The following is a 16,465-nucleotide window of genomic DNA, read 5'->3' as shown; positions in this document are numbered from 1 at the left end:
CCAAATATACCATTCGGTATATTTTTTTAGTATTTTTGCAGTATATTTGGTATATTTTGAGAAAATACCGCAAAATATATTTCTTTTATTCAAAATGGGTAGCGAGTATCTCACAGTCGAGTGCACTCGACTGTAGCTTTCTTACTTGTTTTTTTCAATACGAACCAAGAGCGCGAGAACAAGAACGAATATGCAACACATCTTCTAAAAATGATTGTAGTGAATATTTGGAGGTATTTTGCTCAATTTATATACGATTTTCTCAGATGTGTGAAACATATACACTGCCGCTCAACTGAATAGGTTCATCATCTCAGTGGTAGAAATTTATCTATAATTCCCAAACCCGATTTCCGATTTACATAATTTTTTTTTCTTTAATTCTTAAATCATATTAAAATTAAAATCTGTAAAAGTTTTTTTCAAAAACATATTATTTATTCCCTTTTTATTTTTTCCTCTGAAAGCTTAACAAAATCAATGATTTTTTTTCGTTCATCTGAATAGGTTCAACCTAAAAAAATTCAAATTATATAAGTAACTTAAAATATTTTCATATTTTTGGCACTTGGCTTATACTTAAGTACATTTCTAATGTAATTTTCAATAAGTTTAATAATGAGTGAATCCGCCGTTTTTCGATATAACTTCATATAAACGGTCGGGAAGCGAGCTATACAAATTTTGCAGTATTTGCAGCGAAATTGTTGTCCAGGCCGTTTTAATTGCCGCAACTAAAGTTGCTTTGCTATCAAATTGCCTGCCTCCTTCATATACCTTGCGCGATAGCAACTCCCATACGTTTTCCATTATATTAAGGTCAGGTGAATATGGGGGCCATTCGAGCAAGTCCACATTTTGAGCCTTAATCCATTCTTTTACCACGCTAGCTGTATGAATAGGAGCGTTATCTTGCTGGTAAGTCCATTTAATAACGTGAAAAATATTGGTGTAATAAGGCTGTCTGTATTATAGATTTGTAGATTTCTGAGCTCATTTTGGAAGTAACAAATTGCAGGTCACAAGTGCCAAAGACTGATACCGACCCCCAAGCCATTACGCCTCCTTCACAGCTATGGCGACGGCTCAGGAAATGCTCTTCCTTTCGAAGATCGTGATAGTAATAGTTGTATCCATCGGGGCCGTCCAAATTAAATTTTTTTTTTCGTCGAAAAAAACCACTTTCTGCCATTCACTCGTCCAGTTCTTGTCCTTAGGCGCAAAGAGTTGTCGTGAAACTTTACGTGCATCATTTAACGGTGTTTTTTTTTTTAAGTTTCATTCGTTTTAGATGATCAGCCGACAAAATCACTCTTTTAACTGTTGACACACTGGCTTTAACACCGCAAATTTCTTTAATATTGGGTGCTGAGAGATGCGAATTGGACGCAGCTCGCACAATATGCCTCCTGTCTGCCGCAGAGGTGGCGTGTTTGACTCCGCCTTTCATGTTATTGCCATATTATGATTTGTTTCTCCAAAAATTACTCACAACAATTTGGCTTCGTCCAATTTTTTGAGCGATTTTGCGATGGCTAAGACCACTTTCACGATAGGCTTCAATTTGGCCTCTTTCATACTCCGATAATTGTTCTCCGCGTCCCATTTTTCAATTAATTTAAAGGAAATATATGAAATTAAAAATTTGCATCAAAAATGTTTCACTAAACCGTCAAGTTTATTTGCAAACTAAAAATCTTTCAGCTGAACCAAAAAATTGCACAGAAATTAGCGAAAGAAATAGCAAAACAGAAATTGCAAAGTAATGGTACATCACAAACGGTTTCTTACTAGCACTCACTGATTGACACAAATATAATGATAAAATGTATTTATAAAAAAAATGCGTACGATCAATACGTGATGAAGAAGTCGTGAAAATGCAAGCGGATTTATGTGAACCTATTCAGTTGAGCGGCAGTGTATATGATTATTATCAGCGCGCATTCGCATCACGAATGTCTATTATCATAAACATGAAACCTTGAACTATAAAATTTGTTTATTGATGTAAGCGCTAAACTCTAAATGCATTTTATATTTGCGCGTATGTTAATGAGACATATAAACCTATATATAAAGAAAATATAAAATACTAAACAACTTGACTGTCACGCGCTAAAAATTCTTTGAAATTCTTACTTAATTATCAATTGATTAATTAGTTAGCCCTCTCGGGCTTCCAAAAATTGCCGTAGCGGACGGTATTTCACGTCCTCATGGCGGGGTATTGGTTAAAGTTTTCAACTAGCAATAATCGCACCTCAGTAGAACTTCATTGGTTACGATATCGCCTCTGCGCAAAGATAACTTCTTCAAATCAGATACAAGGATCAAAGGAAAGAAGTACTAGAACCACTTGTGAATTACAAGCTAAATGTATGAAAAAATGTTGCATAATTTTCAGCTACACTCTTTTCTTTGTAATCGTACCTAAGATTTGATTATCGTATTCTATTGCCATTCATCTTTTACGTAATCTAAATACAAAATGCAAATGTTTCAAATTAAAATTTAAAAGTTAAGAGTAATTTGAGATCAATTGAATCGAAACCACAGTGAATAATGTCAATTATTAAAAATAATTGAGGATCTTTGAAATATAAAATATATTCACGAACTACTTATAATTCAGCTTATGGACAACTTGAGAACATATATTATTATATAAAAAATTTATTTAACATTAAGCACATTCAAGCATATTCAAATAATTTTACAACTATCCATGAAAATTCTTTAAGAATTTAAGAATGATAGAAATTTCTTTATATTTGTAACACGCAATGCGCTAGAATCATATTAACAATATCCATAATAGACAAAATGAACTAATTTATGTATATACTTATACTCTCTAATCCTAACAGACGACCCCAAAAATAGCTATTACAAAAAAGCATCATTACTTGATATGCAAAAGCGACTAAATACTTAACGAGTTATAAGGCCTATTAAAACTTTAGTTATTATGTGCACAAAGGGACCACACTAATAATAGCTTAAGGTTGTGACATCAGCACTTAAAGTACCCTTTCTTGGGCTATTTAACTATTCACATAATATCCCCGCAATAATTTCGCACACACACAGTATTAAAACAACTGTCAGTCTATTAACTGAAATCGTCTCAAATTGCCGCCAAAGTGCCGTCCATATTCAGAAATTTCGGCTGTGCAAAGCAATTTACTTCAACAAAATAGTTTTCATCCCTTCTCATTGATTGTCACTGCTCAAGCACATTTTAACAACCGAAAATGCTCATTAACTATTATCATTGTCAAGTTTCGTTGCATATTTATACAAGTTGAAAGCGTTGATTAAAATTCCCATCGCTTCGACAATCTAATGAAATTAATGAAAAATTCATGCAACAACAGCAAGGAATAACAGAGACAATTTGACTGCTAAAATATGTAAGGAATATAGGGAGGGTGCCTTGGGGTCGCCTACTCTAAAATGCTAAATAGCCACTTTTGCGGCAGGGCATAAGGAACATTTTTTTTGTCTATTCTTATATATATTTTTTTTTTGCTCGTGCCATTGTCATAAAAGATTGAACAACTTGTAGGCAGAGGGCAAGTGCCTGAACTCGGCCCCATCTACTGCACTGCTTTCTTCCCAAACTCGCCTTAAAGTCAAGAGTGTTGTAGGCAGAGCTTCCACCCAATGGCCCAGCAAGAGTCTCGGGCACAAAGACGGCGAATACCGGAAATCCGTTTCATGACAAATGCGTCACATTGTCGTGCTGGAGTGTTAAGGACGACGGTGACGACAGCGGGGGCTGAGCAGAGGGAGGTCGAATAAACCGGCAAACAGGCAATGAAATTCCTTCAATGGAACAGCAGCACGTGACTCGCAAACGGAGAGCGCCGTGAAGAGAGAGCGTATTTCCACCGACATTGACATTGACAGCAACGTCGGGAGTCGCGACGACAAAGGCAGACAGCAACACAGAGAAAAGCAGAGAGATAGAGAGACACAGCAAGGGAGAGCAAAAGAGAGAGACTACTGCGCCGGCGCTAAACTTCTGCAAATGAGCCCGGCAATCTGAACGTGCCGGCAGCCTCAGCTCCGGCGTAACTTTGGCATTTTAATGAGAAATCCATATTTATGTTGTTTGTTTTGCCAAAAATAAAAAGCAACAACAACAACAAGAGAGTATAACTTTTTTGCTGGGCCAGAAAAGGTTGCGAAGCAGCATATGCGACGAAAAGTGAAATTACTTTATACACAGCGTTCAGTGTTCAGTGTTCAGGGGCAAGAGATTCTTGTTGCTTTTGCCAGGACTCGTGTAGCGGCATTTGGCAATCATTTTTAATGGGCTGCGTCTGGAGGCGCCATATGGCCCTAATACTTATGACAGTCCAGAAAGTACACGCAAAAACATCACAAATACTCAAACCATTGAAAATTGTTAACATTTTCATTGCGCCTTTGAGGAAACAGGTATCCGCTTAAAGCAAGCCAACGATTTTTTAAATATTAAGTAAAATTAATCAAAGCAAAGATTTCGCATCAGACAAAAAAAAAAACATAAATATATTAAAGCCTATATTTAAATATAATAATAGTTTAAATATTAAACAAAACTGACAAGTATATAAATTAGCCATGTACTTCAATTATATATTTTAATATTTAAATTATTTAATGTGGGTATTATGGAATTTAAAATTAATACATACTTGAAAATTTCTTAACGCAACGTTATATTGAAACTATAATTATCTAATACTCAATAAATTAACTACACTTATTTAATGTAAATTTGAGAGTATACGTAGCCGCATTCAAAACTGCATCCGAGTAAAGTTTTATCTCTCTTGGCCAAAAAAAGAAAAAACACGTAAATGGAGTTTTAACTATGCCACGTCGGCGCCATGTCACAATAGAGTCATAACGCCATCATTCCGACAAAAGCCATAAAAATAGCGGCTTAAATAGCAACAGCATGTCTAGCATTTTGCCACAGGGTTGTTCTAGCCTCAGTCCGGATTCCGGAATTCCTAGAGACGGGAGGCAAGAGCTCAGAGACGTCATGACGCCGTGTTTGCCGCACAAAAAATCGTCCACTTCACACTTTTTGCCATGGTGCTTTTTGTCAGCTTTAATAAACGGGCAACAAACTCGGCAAAAATTTTATGCTTTTATTGTGCAAATAAAAACACGCGGAAACTACTTAATCAAGTTCCATTCGTAGCCGGGACCTAGACACAAATACATACATACATACCTACATACACACTACTCCGACTCCGACTCCGACTCTGGCATGCGGAAGCGACGTTTTGTATGCAACAGAAAGCAAAAACAAAGCCCGGCTAACAGCAGCAGCAAACTTTGCCGACGCGTTCTGTTTTATTTGCTTCGTTTTTTTTTTGTGATTGTAAGTGCAAAACAAAAAAAAACACACAATAACAAAAAATTAACATGGGAACGCCGAAAGCTGAAACAACATGAAAGTCAGCATCAAGCGATAGTTGAAATCACGACTTGCAGATACTCTCAAGCTATCGCAATGTGCAAACAAACTGACATTTAGCTCCTTTTAATTTACTGCGCATGCATATAACAAGGCAATATCTAAGGAATAAATAACTGCCTCAGTTGAATATTATTGATCTCCTAATCGTATATTTTAATACATCTCTAAAATACATCTTTAGTTAATCATAACAAAATACGTTCAGTCAGTTACCAAATTGTTTAAAAAATGGTCGATAAATATGGTGTCAACTTACACACAATGACATATCTATTGACACATCTCATACACCCGATTAAGCAATTAAGTTACCCGCACATTGTACTCTTTCTGTGTGGCCCAAAAGAATGTAACCATCTACAAGTTGAGTACAAATTTATGACAGCAATTAGCGGGCCAAAGGGGCGTGTTCAGGCAGAGGATGAAGAAGTAAAGTGGGGCTAGAAACTCTTCAATTAATTTGCTGAGCTGCTCAGACAACAGAACGCGCGCATCAATCAAGACGTAGTCAAAGGCAAACCGAAAAGCTTCTTTCCTGGGTGTGAAAATTTGAGAAATGGACACGAGTTTTGGTATAGCAAATGGGGGAAAATAGGAAAAAAGAGAAAACGCTAAATGCCGCCCAGTTTTGGTCGCGTGCCGCAAAGGAAGGTAGCTCGTAAATAAACGAAATATCTTATTTTTAATTACCGCACTCAAGATGAATTTTAAATGCCATCAAACTTGGCGATTGGCCAAAATAAATGTGAAAAAATGGTCGGAGCAAGCATTCACTTACCTGTATCGTTTCCGTTGCGGAATATTTCCGATTATAGTCAACATGATGAAGGTTCGGCATACTGATTCACTGGTTCACTGATAACGGCAACGGATAACAGCCTTTTAACACGTGTCCTTGTCGTCGCTGTTGCTGTTGTTGTTGGTGTTGTTGGTGTTGGTGTTGTGAGGGTTGCTCGAGATATGTCACTTTATGATACATTTGTGTTAATTTTTGTCGTCCTCCGCCCCTTTGAATGGTTTAATTTGACTGCAAAGAGAGCAAAGGCACAAGAAGAAAATGTATACAAAAAATTCAAGCTTAAGCTCAAAGTTTGGAAAAGTGTAAATTACTTTCCCCCAGTCAACCCTTAGGGCTTGTTTGCCCATGTCGATATTGTTAATACGCCACGTGTAGCGCAAACGGGCTGTTTGTTTGCAATGGAAACAGAGCGAACACAACAGATACACAGATAGAGATGGTAAGATAGAGTAGATGGGACTAAGGGGTTTTCAGGATTTATTGCCAAGTTTACGCTACGTGCTTTGACTTAACATATAAGCTAAATACACACACAACACAAGCCAATATGAGAGCATAGTGAAATCGCTATGTATTGACACTCAGTTGATTGGAAGTATTTAATAGATAAACGAAGTGTCTGATCATATTCTGGGCATATAAGAAATCTTTAAAAATAAACTGTTATTCAACTTATTTTAAGGGAAAAAAACATTTTTAACAGTTTTAACACTAAACAAAATAAAGCATTCAAGTTATGAACAGTAATAAATTGATTTCTAAATAAAATACAGTTACAAGGTGTTTAGATAACTAAAAATATTTACAGAGTTTCGCGAGTATTGCTCCAACAATCAATAATCTCAGAGTGATTTGCGAAAAGTTGATGAAAAGTTTATATAATAGATTGAATTAACTTTCCAGGTGCAGTCGTTTACGCTGTACTTAGTCACCAATCATCAATTAATAAATTATTTTTGAATAGAATGCTTACTGTACGTTAGGCACTGTATTATGTATTGTATTTAGTTATATATTGGTAACCTTAGAAAATTATATATAATCAGTACTTAAATTTTTCGTTAATGACTGTCAAAAACAAAATTAATTTTGACTTTCACAGTAAATAAATAAATGTTGAAGTTCAAGGCTTTATGGTGTTGACAACAAATGGTTATCACGCGAGTTGAAAGCTGATATATGTAAATATTATCAACATTAAATTGTCTTTGAAGATGCCTAATTTTTGTGCAAAAAGTCAACAAATATTTAGTACAACTTATAAGCAGATTTAGAAGATCCGCTGCATATTCGTATTTCAACGGGGGTTCGTGGTTCTTATTTAACAGTTAGTGTTACGGTTAAGATATCTAAAAACTTTTACAGAGTTTCGCGAGTACTGCTCTTACAATAAATAATCTCAGAGAGATTGTATAATAGCTTGAATGAACTTTATAGGTGCTGTCGTTTACTCTGTAGTTTCATAGTTAGCTACAAGACATCTATTAGGACGAATAACTTTATATATAGGTTTATAGGCTATATTTCATAAACATACGCAAGTCTAAAATGCATTTAGAGCTTAGCTTACGTCAATAAACAAAGTTTATAGTTCAAGGTTTCATGTTTATGATAATAGACATTCGTGATGCGAATGCGCGCTGATAATAGTCACATATATGTTTCACACATCTGAGAAAATCGTATATAAATTGAGCAAAATACCATCTCCAAATATTCACTACAATAATTTTTAAAAGATGCGCTGCATATTCGTGATTGTTCTCGCGCTCTTGGTTCGTATAGAAAAAATAAAAACTACAGTCACAAGTTGTTTATACAGCCCACAATTATTTCAGAGCCTTGCAAGTACTGCTCCAACAAAAAATAATCTCAAAGACGATTTGAGAAAGGCTGCTGAAGAAACGGATTCACTTATCCGCCGACAAAATATAAGGGCCGCAATACAACTTTCCCAAAAAGTAATTGACAGTCGGATTATAAAACAAAGGGATATTTCAAAGTGGCAAACTCTTCATGATAGGTTGGTTTATTTTAATGAAAATTGGGCTGAAAATGGCAAAAACTTTGACTCCGACGAATTATACGTCCCCGACCTTGTACCAAGAATGGTTTCTAGGAGTGAACGAAACTATTATACAAATGGTGCCTACGACGCGATTGAATCTAAGTACAAAGAAGTGACATCACAACTTTATGCTGAATTCATAACTAAAGCGAATGAAATGATTCGCTTATCTAAAGAAGCTGGGTATACTGATAAAGAGTTGGATAACGAATATAACCTATTTGTTAAATATCCAGATAGCTACTTTCTTAATTTATTGTCATACCTTAATTAATAAAAAAAATAAAATATTAGTTTCCAAATAACTTCAAGAAAGCAAGAAATTTTTTTGTAAATTTTATGTATTCTATAATGTTTTCTATTCAATAAAATGCATTATTATTTTAATTAGGTGTTATATTCATAAACGTATTTTGTGTAGAAGTTCAAAGCTAAATTTTGTACGCTGTTAACATGCGAATTGTATACTAATAGTGATGATATGAGTATATTTACATTCATCATCTATAAAAGTCAAATATAAAATGGGTAAAATTACACAACCCGAAGGTATAATGATTTTCAATTATTTTCAAAATGTTTTAAAATTGCAAGCATGATAGAATGTATGAGAATAATTTTCAAATTTTTGAGCAGCTAACTCTGAAATTTACCTTAAATTTGTATTAAAACAGATTTAAAAGTAACACAAAGAAGCGATAATTTTGAAAAGTATTTAAACAATATATAATTTGAATATAGCAATCTATTAAACGTATAACCTCGGACCTCGAGGACATCGGGTATTTAATTTTATGTTTTTTATTTTTCAAAAATAAAATAAATTTTGTACTTACGTCAATAAATATATTATAAAGTTCAAGGTCTCTTGATGTTGATAATAGACATAAATATAGAAATGAGGAAGCAAATGTTTGATGATTTCCATACTCGAGAAACCGAAATTATTCGTTTGTATAAGAAAGCTGGACATACTAATGCATAGTTAGATGAATTGTCTAATAGTTTTCTTCAACATCGTGTGCGCGAATTTTTTGCATTGCTCAATACTCTTAGTTCTTAATTCAAAAAAGGTTTAAGAATAAACAAACAATGCAGAACAATGTAGTAGGTGTTTTTAATTTAAATTATTTATATAAGATTTATAATAGATTTAAAGAAATAAAATATTTTTTTTTCGTAGAAGCTGGTGGCTTTTGTTATTTTTCATAAATAAAATCAGTTTTGAATTTGGGGCTTACGTCAAGAAACAAAAATTATATTCAAGGTTTGATGATTCTGATAATAAACATCCGTAATGCGAATGTACATAAGCTGATAATAGTTGCAAATGTATTTCGCACAGCTGTGCAAATCGTATATAAACTGAGCAAAATTCCTCTAAATGTTGACTACAATAATTTTAACAAGATGCGCTTCATACTTGTATTGGTTCTTGTAGCTTTGGTTGGTAGACTAAAACAAAAACTAAAGTAAGAAGGTGTTTATAAAACTTAATATTTCTACAGAGCTTCGTGAGTACTGCTCCAACAAGAAATAATCTCAAAGACGATTTGAGAAAAGCTGCTGAAGAAACGGATTCACTTATCCGCCGTCAAAATTTAAGAAGCGTAATACAACTTTGCCAAAAAGTTATTGACAGTCAGCGTATAAAGCAAAAATATATTGCAAAGTGGCAAACATTTCATGATAAGCTGTCTTACTGGAATGAAACTTGGGCTGAAAATGGCCAAAATTTAGGCTTCGTTGATAATGAAGCTCATGACCTTGAGCCAAAACGTGAACTAAACTATTATTCAAATGGTGCCTTCGACGTCATCGCGTCTGAAAACGAGGAATTAAAAATACCAATTTATACTGAATTTGCAACTAAAGCCAATGAAATTATTCGCGTGTATAGGGAAGCTGGGTATACTAATAAAGATATCGATTTATATTTTAACAATTTTCTTGCAATTCCCAATAAATACTTCGATAAATTGTTGAAATACCTTAAAGATGATTTATAATAAAATAAATTTCAAAATAATTTGAATACAGAAAGATATATTATATACAAGTATTTTATAATATTTTATCTCTAAAAATGTGCTTTCTTTTTTGGTAATAGGGCAATTTTTTTTATAATAGTTCAACATTTTAATTTGAAACGCAGTTAACATTCGAAATGTATTCTGATAATTGTGACTTATATGTGGCATTATGAATACTTGAAATGTGTAAAGTATCAGCCGGCCCATTTCTGTATTTCTCTGCTTACCACAAGTGGCAAGAATAAAGTCGTAAAAGTTAAGTTTAATTGTGAAATCCATCTTATTCGCCAAAAAATTTTATTTAATTAATATTAAAATACAAATTACTTAATTTGAATTCAAACTTGGGAAATTAAAATCAAATAAAATAAATGTTCATTTGTCATTCCCACACATATTTTTTTCATCTTCTCTGCAATTTTATATAAGACGAGTAATTATCCATGAAATATTAATTCATTGCTGGATTACCTTAATTATACAAATGTATAATAAATTTAAGAATTTGCTTAAAAGTTGAGTGCTTTGAGAAGTTTATACTCTGTGACGTTTTATAAATAAAATTAGATTTGAATTTAGCGTTTACGTCAATAAACAAATTTTATAGTTCAAGGTTTCTTGATGTTGATAATAGACATCCGTTATACGAGTGTATGTTACATATGCTGATTATAGTCGAGTATTTATTTTACTCATCTAAAAATCGTATATAAATTGAGCAAAATTCCTACAAATATTCAATACACTTATTTTTCAAAGATGCGCTGTATACTCTTATTAGTGCTCACGTTGGTTCGTATTAAAAAAAATTACAGACATAAGGTGTTTACAAAATTCCAAATTATTACAGAGCCTTGCAAGTACTGCTCCAACAAGAAATAATCTCAAAGACGATTTGAGAAAGGCTATTGAAGAACCATATTTACTTCTCCGCCGTCAAAATGTATGGGCCGGAATACAAATTTCCCAAAAAGTTATTGACACTCAGCGTATAAAGCAAGAATATATTGCATCGTGGCAAACATTTCACGATAAGTTGACTTATGTTAATGAAACTTGGGCTGAAAATGGCCCAAAATTAGGCTACGTCCTTAATGAAGTGATTGGCCTTCAGCCAACAACCAGATCTAGAATCGACATGAACTATTATACAAATGGTGCGTTCGACGTCATCGAGTCTAAAAACTTGGAATTAAAAACACCAATTTTTGCTGAATTTGAAACTAAAGCCAAAGAAATTATTCGCGTGTATAGGGAAGCTGGATATACTAATAAAGATATCGATTTATATTTTAACAATTTTGTTCAAAATCCCAATGAAAACTTTGATGAGTTGTTGAGATACCTTTATGATGATTTATAATAAAATAAATTTTAAAATAATTTGAATATAGAGTTTTTAGAGTAAATGCGCACATAAAGTGGCAAGAATAAAGTCGTAATAGAATCAATCGTGAAAGTTAAGTTTAATTGTGAAATACATCTTATTTGCCAAAACGATTTAATTTAATTGATATTAAAATACAAATTACATAGTTTGAATTCAAACTTGGGAAATCAAAATCAAATAAAATAAATATTCATTTGCCATTCCTACACATATTTTTTTTTCATCTTCTATGCAATTTTTATATTGCTGGATTACCTTAATTATACAAATGTATAAGTATAAGTATTTTGCTTAAAAGTTGAGTGCTTTGTGAAGTTTATTCTCTGTGACGTTTTATAAATAAATTTAGATTTGAATTTAGCGTTTACGTCAATAAACAAATTTTATAGTTCAAGGTTTCTTGATGTTGATAATAGACATCCGTTATGCGAATGTACATATGCTGATTATAGTCGCATGTTTATTTTACTCATCTGAAAATCGTATATAAATTGAGCAAAATACCTTCAAATATTCAATACACTTATTTTTTAAAGATGCGCTGCATACTCTTATTATTGCTCGCGTTGGTTCGTATTAAACAAAATTACAGTCATAAGGTGGTTATAAAATTTAAAATTATTACAGAGCTTTGCAAGTACTGCACCAACAAGAAATAATCTCAAAGACGATTTGAGAAAGGCTGCTGAAGAAACGGATTCACTTATCCGCCGACAAAATATAAGGGCCGCAATACAACTTTCCCAAAAAGTTATTGAGAGTCATCGTGTAAGGCAAAAATATATTGCAAAGTGGCAAACATTTCATGATAAGTTGACTTATTGGAATGAAACTTGGGCTGAAAACGGCCAAAAATTAGACTACGTCGTTAATGAAGTGAATGGCCTTCAGCCAAAAATGGGATCTAGAATCGAAATGAACTATTATACAAATGGTGCGTTCGACGTCATCGAGTCTAAAAACAAGGAATTAAAAACACCAATTTATGCTGAATTCGAAACTAAAGCCAAAGAAATTATTCGCGTGTATAGGGAAGCTGGGTATACTAATAAAGATATAGATTTATATTTTAACAATTTTGTTGAAAAACCCGATGATAACTTTGCTATATTTTTGAAATACCTTAATGATGATTTATAATAAAATAAATTTCAAAATAATTTGAAATAATAATAAGGTGGCAAGAATCAAGTCGTAATAGAATCAATCGTAAAAGTTATGTTTAACTGTAAAATACATCTTATTCGCCAAAAAAAAATTTAATTTAATTAATATTAAAATACAAATTACTTAATTTGAATTCAAACTTGGAAAATTAAAATCAATAAAATAAATGTTCATTTGCCATTCCTACACATATTTTTTTCATTTGCTATGTAATTTTTATATAAAACGCGTAATTATCCATTAAATATTTATTCATTGCTGGATTACCTTAATTATACAAAAGTATAATAAATTTTAGTATTTAACTTAAAAGTTGAGTGCTTTGAGTAATTTATACTCTATGACATTTTATAAATAAAATTAGATTTGAATTTAGGGTTTACGTCAATAATCAAATTTTATAGTTCAAGGTTTCTTGATGTTGATAATAGACATCCGTTATGCGAATGTACATATTCTGATTATAGTCGCATATTTATTTTACTCATCTGAAAATCGTATATAAATTGAGCAAAATTACTTCAAGTATTCAATACACTTATTTAGGAAAGATGCGCTGTATACTCATTTTTGTGCTCGCGTTGGTTCGTATTAAAAAAAAATACTACAGACACAAGTTGTTTATAAAACCCAATATTATTACAGAGCTTCGTAAATACTTCTCCAACAAGAAATAGTCTCAAAGACGATTTGCGAAAGGCCGCTGAAGAGACCGCTTCACTAATTCGTCGTGAAGGTGTAAGATGCTTAATAGAAATTTTCCAAAAAGTTATTGACAGTCAGCATATAAACGAAAAGGATATTTCAAAGTGGCAAGCAGTTCAAGATAAGTTTGTTCATTTACATGAAACTTGGGCTGAAAATGGGGAAAAAATAGAAAACGTCTTACGCGAAGCCGATAAGCTTGAACCAAAGCTGACATCTTTGACTGAATTAAACTATTATACAAATGGTGGCTTTAACGAGAGCCAGGCTAAGAATAAGGAATTGAAAACACAACTTTATGCTGAATTTGTAACTAAAGCCAATGATATGATTCGCTTGTCTAAGGAAGCTGGTTATACTGATACAAATTTGGATGCATTTTATAATAAGTTTGTTGAAAATCCAAACAAAATAAACCAATTAATTTCCAAATTATTTCAATATAACTAAATATCCTATGTAAAAGTATTTTTTGTTTTCAATCTATTGATGGAAATGCGTGCATGAACAGAAGGGAATCCGAATCAGAAGACAAACAGAAATGTGTGCTACATTTTGACTCTCCAATCTCATTCATCGTTTAGAAGACATATATTTGGTCAAGAAATCATCATTGCGCGTGGTGCATGTTATTTCTCTACAAGATAAGCATCAGTCTACAGAGGGTTGATACTATGTATTTGTACTTAGTACAGGCCCCTTAATGCGTTAAGAGTAAATGCCGCTTTGCCAGAGCTAATTGACTTTTGTAGCTGTCATAAATGTTGACACACATAAAAAGGATATATACAGAAAGCGCAACAGCTGTCAAATGCGGGGCAATTTTGAACGCTTATTAAATTTTATGTCTAGACCATTTTACAAGCCAAATTTACGGCTAGCACCAACTAAGCTTAATGATCGTAGAACACTCATGTCAAAATACAGTCACATCAACTTAATGCCTTTAACTGCTTGGTTGGCACAGTCAGAAATTACACTTAAATTCTGTACGTATGTAAGTAAACTTTATTGATAGCCGCTAGTAAGGAAACCAACAGGAAAAATAGCTAGCACTACAATGACAACCCTCAGTAAATATGGTAATATCAGTTTTTACCTTGAGTTATTCAGTTATTTCAAGAGAACCATACTAGCTCGCTTCTTGAAAGTTTCCAAATAGCAACGACTGTCTCTAAAATAGAATTAGTAGTGAATACTTTATTCTGTATTAACTACAAAGTTGTCTTATATGTATTACTAATTGGCCCGGCGATGCCAGGCACAACACTAAAAATTCAATTTAGACTCATTAGAGTGCTCCTTTCCACGGAAATCTTTAGTAAAAGGCGAAAGATTTATTCGACAGATGAAAAGAAGCCAGAGTAAATAATCCAGATCGACACTAAGGTATCTCACTAATGACACACCTTAACTGATTGAGAATTATAAGAACAGATTTGAAAAGTGCATCCCAGTCACCCCTAAACCGAAAACTACCCCTAGTAGGCTTGGTTTGTGTAATTTAAAATTCGCAAGTGGTTATTGCTCTCGGTCCATGCAGTGGCTGATATAGACCACATTGAAGTTATCGCTTCTCGGCCTTATGGCTAAGATCAAAGTGTAGTATCTGTTCTTATCAGCTTAACATCTGATAGTTTCTCCATTGGAGAACAACAAATGTTAAACTGATTTTTGGAATCAGACGGAGTGCTAGGAGCTTGCTCCACCTCTGTCACGGGTTGGCCCGGTATTGCAGTACCGCCGGGATTCGGCCCAACTAATTAATAAATGGAAAATCATAGGTTTGTTGTTTGTTGAGTTAGGGATATTTCAATTCGACCAAGGACAGTCAATAGTGCTGAGCCGCTGTGACAGCGGCGTTGTTTGAGATAATTATAGCATGAACAATTCGCAATCGCATGACTCATGATAGTTGTTTGAAACACAAAATTGTGATTCAGCAAAATCACCCAAATATATAATTTAAATGAGTACACACCCATATTTTGAAATCCGGCAAACCACATTTTTTATAGTGGATTATTTATTTACTTTGAAATATTCATTTAAACTACAATTTATTCACCAATAGTTCGTGTAATCTGGCATAGCTTAAGAGTGCCTGATCCCTATCTGGACTATTGGCTTCTTCGATTAAAGGTCTGAAGAAAGTTGTTATGTTATCGCTTAATTTGCTTACTGACTTTTTCATTAAATCTAAAAATTCATTGTGGATAGCCGAAATCTTATTATGATAAGCTTTAAAGATAATTTGGCATTCGCCATTTGTCCAAGTGTTAAACTGCGCCCTTCGTCTACGTCTCTCTGACGTATAAGTATCATAGAACTGTTCGAACATGTGATTAGTACCATCAGGAAGATTGCTTAAATCCTGTTCAGAAATCAGTTGTGATTCCGGATTCCAATATTCGATAATCACCTTCGCCCATCGCAGAGTCTTATTGCCAGCAATATTATGGTACACAATTGACTTTGCCATAGCGTATGAAGTTAGGTTTCTTTCCTTTAATAAATAATAGCTTTTGTCGATGCGCCAATCCTTTAATTCTTTAATTGTCTCTTTATCAACTTCAGTTAATGTTGCTAAAGTGGAAAAATCTCCGTTTGGAAGTGAGCATTCGCAAAGTAGTGAATAAAGAAAAATAAAACTAGCAGCAAGCAAAATACGCATCTTGAGCAGTATTTTTAAACAACTGAAATAACCAATGAATCGTTCTCTTTTTATACGCTTTTAGCATCTTGTCTAATCTACTATACATCCGCATTCACTTAGATGACGTATGTAAGTAGGCTGGAAGTAATAATAATAATA

At 33.3% G+C, this 16,465-nt stretch overlaps 3 protein-coding genes, 1 long non-coding RNA gene and 3 other non-coding genes across 8 annotated transcripts in view; 4 read left to right on the top strand and 3 right to left on the bottom strand.

Annotated features, from left to right (window-relative positions):
- LOC132783620 (protein sickie) overlaps nucleotides 1-6,351 on the bottom strand; it is a 213,243-nt gene extending 206,892 nt beyond the window's left edge. Inside the window, exon 1 of one of the 2 annotated variants that reach the window (XM_060788905.1) lies at nucleotides 6,267-6,351. In XM_060788905.1, the coding sequence (XP_060644888.1) occupies nucleotides 6,267-6,326 (60 nt within the window). In that variant the 5' untranslated portion in view covers nucleotides 6,327-6,351. The remainder of the gene's footprint in view (nucleotides 1-6,266) is intronic. The other variant, XM_060788903.1, reaches the window with a different exon arrangement.
- Nucleotides 2,169-2,308, bottom strand: LOC132783782 (U4 spliceosomal RNA). The gene has a single exon (XR_009632197.1). It is a non-coding gene; the product is annotated as a U4 spliceosomal RNA (small nuclear RNA).
- A 3,204-nt stretch (nucleotides 6,352-9,555) lies between the features above and the next one.
- Nucleotides 9,556-10,300, top strand: LOC132798210 (uncharacterized). Its single transcript, XR_009633913.1, has 2 exons — nucleotides 9,556-9,801; nucleotides 9,864-10,300. It is a non-coding gene; the product is annotated as an uncharacterized LOC132798210 (long non-coding RNA).
- An 838-nt stretch (nucleotides 10,301-11,138) lies between these two features.
- On the top strand, nucleotides 11,139-11,957 carry LOC132798412 (uncharacterized). The gene is made up of 2 exons (XM_060810265.1): nucleotides 11,139-11,180; nucleotides 11,239-11,957. The coding sequence occupies exons 1-2, from the start codon at nucleotides 11,148-11,150 to the stop codon at nucleotides 11,749-11,751; spliced, it is 546 nt and encodes a 181-aa protein (XP_060666248.1). The 5' UTR covers nucleotides 11,139-11,147; the 3' UTR covers nucleotides 11,752-11,957.
- A 1,531-nt stretch (nucleotides 11,958-13,488) lies between these two features.
- Nucleotides 13,489-14,150, top strand: LOC132798760 (uncharacterized). The gene is made up of 2 exons (XM_060810728.1): nucleotides 13,489-13,529; nucleotides 13,591-14,150. The coding sequence occupies exons 1-2, from the start codon at nucleotides 13,497-13,499 to the stop codon at nucleotides 14,098-14,100; spliced, it is 543 nt and encodes a 180-aa protein (XP_060666711.1). The 5' UTR covers nucleotides 13,489-13,496; the 3' UTR covers nucleotides 14,101-14,150.
- Nucleotides 14,151-14,894: 744 nt separating this feature from the next.
- On the bottom strand, nucleotides 14,895-15,018 carry LOC132783785 (U5 spliceosomal RNA). Its single transcript, XR_009632200.1, has one exon. It is a non-coding gene; the product is annotated as a U5 spliceosomal RNA (small nuclear RNA).
- A 201-nt stretch (nucleotides 15,019-15,219) lies between these two features.
- LOC132783798 (U2 spliceosomal RNA) lies at nucleotides 15,220-15,414 on the top strand. The gene has a single exon (XR_009632213.1). It is a non-coding gene; the product is annotated as a U2 spliceosomal RNA (small nuclear RNA).
- The last annotated feature ends 1,051 nt before the right edge of the window (nucleotides 15,415-16,465 follow it).

Source organism: Drosophila nasuta, chromosome 2L (assembly GCF_023558535.2).
Source record: "Drosophila nasuta strain 15112-1781.00 chromosome 2L, ASM2355853v1, whole genome shotgun sequence".
Lineage (NCBI taxonomy): Eukaryota > Metazoa > Arthropoda > Insecta > Diptera > Drosophilidae > Drosophila > Drosophila nasuta.
This window is presented reverse-complemented; position numbering and strand designations above follow the sequence as displayed.

Coding starts and splice junctions, on each gene's coding strand:
- LOC132798412 (XM_060810265.1), top strand. CDS start 11,148: ATGCGCTGTATACTCTTATTAGTGCTCACGTTG. Junction 11,181..11,238: donor TCTTATTAGTGCTCACGTTG/GTTCGTATTAAA, acceptor AAATTATTACAG/AGCCTTGCAAGTACTGCTCC.
- LOC132798760 (XM_060810728.1), top strand. CDS start 13,497: ATGCGCTGTATACTCATTTTTGTGCTCGCGTTG. Junction 13,530..13,590: donor TCATTTTTGTGCTCGCGTTG/GTTCGTATTAAA, acceptor ATATTATTACAG/AGCTTCGTAAATACTTCTCC.